This window comes from Cydia pomonella, chromosome 1, assembly GCF_033807575.1.
Source record: "Cydia pomonella isolate Wapato2018A chromosome 1, ilCydPomo1, whole genome shotgun sequence".
Lineage (NCBI taxonomy): Eukaryota > Metazoa > Arthropoda > Insecta > Lepidoptera > Tortricidae > Cydia > Cydia pomonella.
This window is the reverse complement of record NC_084703.1, coordinates 35,338,861-35,344,389: the sequence shown is the minus strand read 5'-3', so window position 1 is coordinate 35,344,389 and position 5,529 is coordinate 35,338,861. Positions and strand designations below refer to the sequence as shown.

General features: G+C 40.3%; 1 protein-coding gene across 1 annotated transcript; it reads right to left on the bottom strand.

Moving 5' to 3' along the window:
• Positions 1-679: 679 nt before the first annotated feature.
• On the bottom strand, positions 680-5,295 carry LOC133521191 (uncharacterized protein K02A2.6-like). The gene has a single exon (XM_061856022.1). It carries the CDS (start codon positions 5,142-5,144, stop codon positions 840-842), a length of 4,305 nt encoding a protein of 1,434 aa, XP_061712006.1. The 5' UTR covers positions 5,145-5,295; the 3' UTR covers positions 680-839.
• Between the last annotated feature and the right edge of the window lie 234 nt (positions 5,296-5,529).

Genomic DNA, 5,529 nt, shown 5'->3' with positions numbered 1-5,529 from the left:
CAAAAAAATACCCCCCAAGTAGACCTAATACTCGTACTATGTAGAAAAGGTTTTAAAACAATGAAATAAAATAAAAAAAACCTAATAGTAACGTAAGTATATTTTAATTTTACAATTTGGTATACAAGATAGTAATATAGTAGGTGTAAGTACTCGTAGCTCCTAATCTCTTTGGAACTGTTTTTCTTTTTAGCCTTGTTCATCTTTGTGCACAAAGCTGCATTAGCCTCGTCTCCTAACTTGTATCTCAGTCTGACCTAGTACTCTTTCGTGTTCGCATAAATGACTTGCCAGGTTCTCAACTGAGTGTTCCTTCTTTGACATTAACAGCTAACTGAACTTGAATTCAAGATATTCCGGAAGTAATGTCTCTGGATCTTGCACGTTAGGAGAATTTGGGGTAACTTCGTTTAACTCTATAGCTCCGTTAGTAGTTCGCTCCAGATATTCTTTAAAATTGACACATGAGTAATGAAGTCGTGATTCGGGTATTTCTTGTAGCTGATGAATTTCAGGCATAGATCGTATGTCTTGTCTACGCACATATCTCCCTCCATAGATGCACTCTAGTTCGTCTCGGATTTGTTTGGCGAAATCTAATCGTACGAATCTTTGCGGATGGTATTTTCTTCTTACCTTCGATATTACCTAAATAAAGCCTCCCGACATCGTCATTGCTAAAATAAACTCAATTTGTAATAAATATATGCATGTATTATATAGACTTTTCTTTGACAATAAAAATTAATGACATAAGTGATGTTCTTATTTAAATGTTCTAAAATACCAAAGAGTAGAAAGAAGGTTGGGTCATTACATTCGTCCCTCCCCATCCCTGATCACATCTCTTCTATAAGTCTCCGAGGTGGTCTGGTTGCCCGCTGACTACGGTGCTGCGTTGTAGGGTTTGCCGATGTAGATACAGGATCTGGATCAGGCGACAGGCTTCTGTTACTCGTATTTCCTGTGTGTGATGAATCTTCAGGAGTGGTGGAGCTGTTGTGTGGAGGGCTCATCAGGGTGGAGTTAAGAGTGGCGGATGAGATTTGTGACGGTCCAGGACTCGAAGTGGCATCGGGCGTACGAAACATATCTGTTAGGGGGGATGAAGGAGATGGTTCATGGTAATTTGGAGGGTTATTAAGCGATTTCAGTCGAGGTCGAATATGATCAGCGTGTCGCCTTATGACGTCTCCATGTGGTGTCGAAATAGTATAAGAGTAGCGATGTCTGCGCTCTGCTATAATTCCAGGCTGCCACGACTTTTCAAGCCGAGTTCTATGGTATACTGGACTACCGGGTGCATAATTTGGTTTATTCGTTGAGGTTTCAATATTGACCTTTACTTGTTTGTACTGTAATTCCCTCCTTTTATTTGGTCGAATATTTGACAATAACGTATTTATTTGACGTCCAAACATTACTTCCGCTGGTGATTTGCCCGTAGTGTTATGGGGTGTGATCCTGTACGTGAACAAAAACTCTCTTAAACGCTGGTGTTGGGGTTCTGTGCCGGATGCAAATCTTGATTTAAAAGTCCTTACGAGGCGTTCCGCGAGACCATTGGTTCTTGGGTGGTAAGGTGAAGATCTAATATGCAAAATGCCTTGATTTTTACAGTATTGTTTAAATTCTGATGATGTGAATTGTGGGCCGTTGTCAGATACAATTATTTCTGGGAGACCAAAGGTGCAGAATATGTCGTCTAACTCAGTGCACAATTTTGACGTAGTAATATTCTTCATAGGTTTAATTTCTATCCACTTCGATAAGGCATCGCTCAAGACTAACCAGTAAGTACCTTCAAAAGGTCCTGCAAAATCGATATGGATCCTTTCCCATACTTTCTCAGGGATAGACCACGAGTAGATTGGAAGTTCAGGGCAATGAGGTCTATTTTGTTGGCATCTACAACATCTCTTGACATACTGGTCTACGTCTTCATCAATGGATGGCCACCAAACATAGAAACGTGCAAGTGCCTTCATTGCTGATATTCCAGGATGGCCTCTATGGAGGTATGCAAGGACTTTGCGTTGTAGTTTTTCTGGAATCACCACTCTACCTTGCCATAATATTATTTTGTTTTCTATTGAAAGTTCGTTACGCTTTTTGAAGAAATGCTTAACGTCACTGGTAAAGTGTATTTCTCTCCAGCCGGTTTTGATACATTTTAAAACTTCTGATAATATGACGTCTTGGCTGGTTGTCTCCTTCAAAAGATCCTCAGAGAGATGTAAATCTGTCATTCTGGTTCCTAGAAGACATGACTCAATGCGATGTACAGCACACTCTGTTTCTGAAGGCTGTGTTTCAGAGTTTGGTAATCTGGAGAGGCAGTCGGCTAGTATGTTGTTTTCACCTTTCTGGTAACATATGTCGTAATTATAGCAGCCAATTATTAGTGCCCATCGAACGAGTCTGTTATTTGCTACTTTGGGAAGATTACGCTGAGAACCCAGTATATGGATTAATGGCTTGTGGTCAGTAAGTAAGGTAAATTTGGTTCCTCGTAAATATTGGTCGAATTTCTTGATTCCAAACAAAATGGCGAGTGCTTCGCGATCAATGACTGAGTATTTCGTCTCCGCTGTTCGAAGTTTCCTTGAGGCAAAAGCTATGGGTTGTTCTGTGTTCCCATTCTTGTGATACAACACGGCTCCCACGCCTTTCTCTGAAGCGTCACATGCTAGAAAGATTGATCTGTCTTCGTCAAACGCAGTCAGTGGTTTTGATAAGGTAATGCATTGTTTAGTGGCTTCGAATATCTGATTTTCATGTTCTGTCCAACGCCACGGTTGCCTATTACCAGTAAGTTCATGAAGGTCAGCGCATATTCCGTGTAAATGTGGTATAAAACGTTCATAGAAATTTACAAGACCCAGAAATGATCTTAATTCTTTAGCGTTGGTAGGTGTCGCAGCTTTGGAAATTGCTTCTAGTTTCTGTTTTGTCGGGCGTATACCGTTTTTGTCTATAGAGTGGCCAAGATATTCTATTTGATTTTGTAGAAATGAACATTTTTGTAGATTTACTTTTAGGCCTGCTTTCTGTAGTCGCTCAAAGATGACGCCAAGTGTGCGTAGGTGTTCCTTCACGTCTTCTCCGGCTATTGCAACGTCATCAAAATACACTGCTGTGTTAGGAATGTCCCTTAGTAATTCGTCTAAGTAATGTTGAAATATGGAGGGCGCTGTTGATATTCCAAAAGGCATTCTATTATACCTAAAATATCCTAGATGTGTCGATAGTGTTAGGTATTTTTTTGATTCCGGTGCTATTTCAAATTGCAGATAGGCGTCCTTAAGGTCTATTTTTGAAAATATTTTCCCTCGTGCTAATTTTTGTCGTAGTTGATCGAAAAGTGGAACTGGGTGTAAATGTTTAATCAAAACAGGGTTTAACGTACTTCTGAAGTCTCCACAGATTCTTATATCACCGTTCGGTTTTACGACGTTTACTGTGGGTGTCGCCCACTCTACTGGTGTCACGTTAGGGTCTACGGGATGTATAATGTTATCTGCCACAAGGCGCGCTATTTCTTTTTCAATATTTTTTTTTATCCCAAACTTGATAGGTCGTGCAGGTAGATGTACAGGTACTGCTCCTGGCTTTATGTGAATGTTTACAAGGTAGTCCTCAACTTTGCCAAGCTTCCCGTCGAAAAGTGGTTTGTATCTGTCAATTACTTGTTGTAGAGTCGTCGGCGTTACGTTTTTAATGGAGTATACAGGTTTGGGGAACTCCATTCCGAAGGTCTCACTCCATTGTAACCCAAAAAGCATCGGATCTGCGTGTTTCATGACAACTACGGGAACAATCTTCTGTTTCCCCTCGACTTCCACCGTGACGTCGGTGAGACCCTCTGATTTGAGTTTGAAGTTATGGTACGCTTTTAATTTAGGAGCTTTCGTTAATGTTGGAGCACCTATTTGCCGCCAAAGGGATGTGCTTATGATTGAGTACGCTGATCCCGGGTCCCAGTCCATAGTACAGTGTTTTCCGTTAATAATAACATCTATTCTCTTACAGTCTCTGTTTCGTGCTGGAGCGACGTTGCATACTAGATCGTCTTCAATGTCACTGTCGTCTGAAGAATCGTCATTCGTGTTAGAAGACGATCCTGTGGTGTTCGTTACACGTTGTGTTTTGTACCCGGGTACTTTAGGTCTGCCTTTGATTAGGTATGCTCGGCCAGTTTTAATACAGCAGCTTTCGTAGTGTCCTTCTGTGCTGCATTCTTCGCATATGTGTTTCCTTGCTGGACAATTTGTTAAATTATGTTTATCGTGCTTGCCGCAACGTAGACATTGACTGGAACGTATTTTTCGGGGGCTTCTGTAATTCGTAGCTTCTTGTTTGTCAGCTTTATGGTTAGCTTTCTTGCTTATTCTTTTAACGTTTGTTGATGGCGTGTCGTTTTCGGCTTGTTCTCGTGATTGTGCGATTGAAAATAATGTGGCGAATGTCACCTCGGTCGTCTGTCCATTAATTATTTCTGTTAAGTTAGGCCACTTTTGTTTCAGATCTGTTTCGAGTTCCGTGTGATTAAGGCCTGTCGCAAAGCGATCACGAAGCTGGCGCTCTAGTAGTTTGTCGTCGTAACCGCAATCTATGCTCAACGCTTTAAGACGGTTTGTGTAATGTTCTATGGACTCATCATTTTCTCTAATACAACTCCAAAATTCTATGAGTGCGCGGTATCGCGTTTTCTTGACGCGGTATAAGTCTAAGAGTTTTGTACGAATGTCGGTGTATGTGCTGGTTTCAAAGTTGGGGGTAAGTGCTGTCTTCAGTTCCCTGAAAAGGTCAGGTGTCATACAGTTAAGTAATAGGTCTTTCTTCAGACTATCATTTGTGTCTACTGCGTGTATTGAGCACTTGGCTTCAAAAAAATCGATGTAGTCACTCACCCTGTAATTGTCGGGGTTAAATTTGTCCATATTAAAAGCTTTTAGAATAGCGACCTTGTTAGGCTGTCCTTGTGCAGTAGTGTTAGCGCTCGTCACGCTGCTATCTGCTTGTGAGGTACCTGCTTCCGTCCGTGTTGCTGTATGTGTAAGTGCCATACTTAATATTTTTAAGATTTGTTCCTGCTGTGCTTGCTGTATGCTCAGGAACTGAGCGAATTGTTCGGCGTCCATTTCGTCGCCAATAAAATAAACTCAATTTGTAATAAATATATGCATGTATTATATAGACTTTTCTTTGACAATAAAAATTAATGACATAAGTGATGTTCTTATTTAAATGTTCTAAAATACCAAAGAGTAGAAAGAAGGTTGGGTCATTACAATTGCCTTGAGCACTATTAAAGTTTTGGAACATTAGGAGTCTAATTTTCCTATTTGAAACTACCCGAGTTTAATGCTTGTTCCATTTTTACTCAGCTACCACTTTAAAATTAATATACCTAAAACAAATAAGCTCATATATTTGTTTACGACTTTTATTTATTTCTGTCTAACAGTAAACAACAGTTGCTAGGTAACGACATTATAAATAAAGAGAGGTCTTGACAAACGAGGT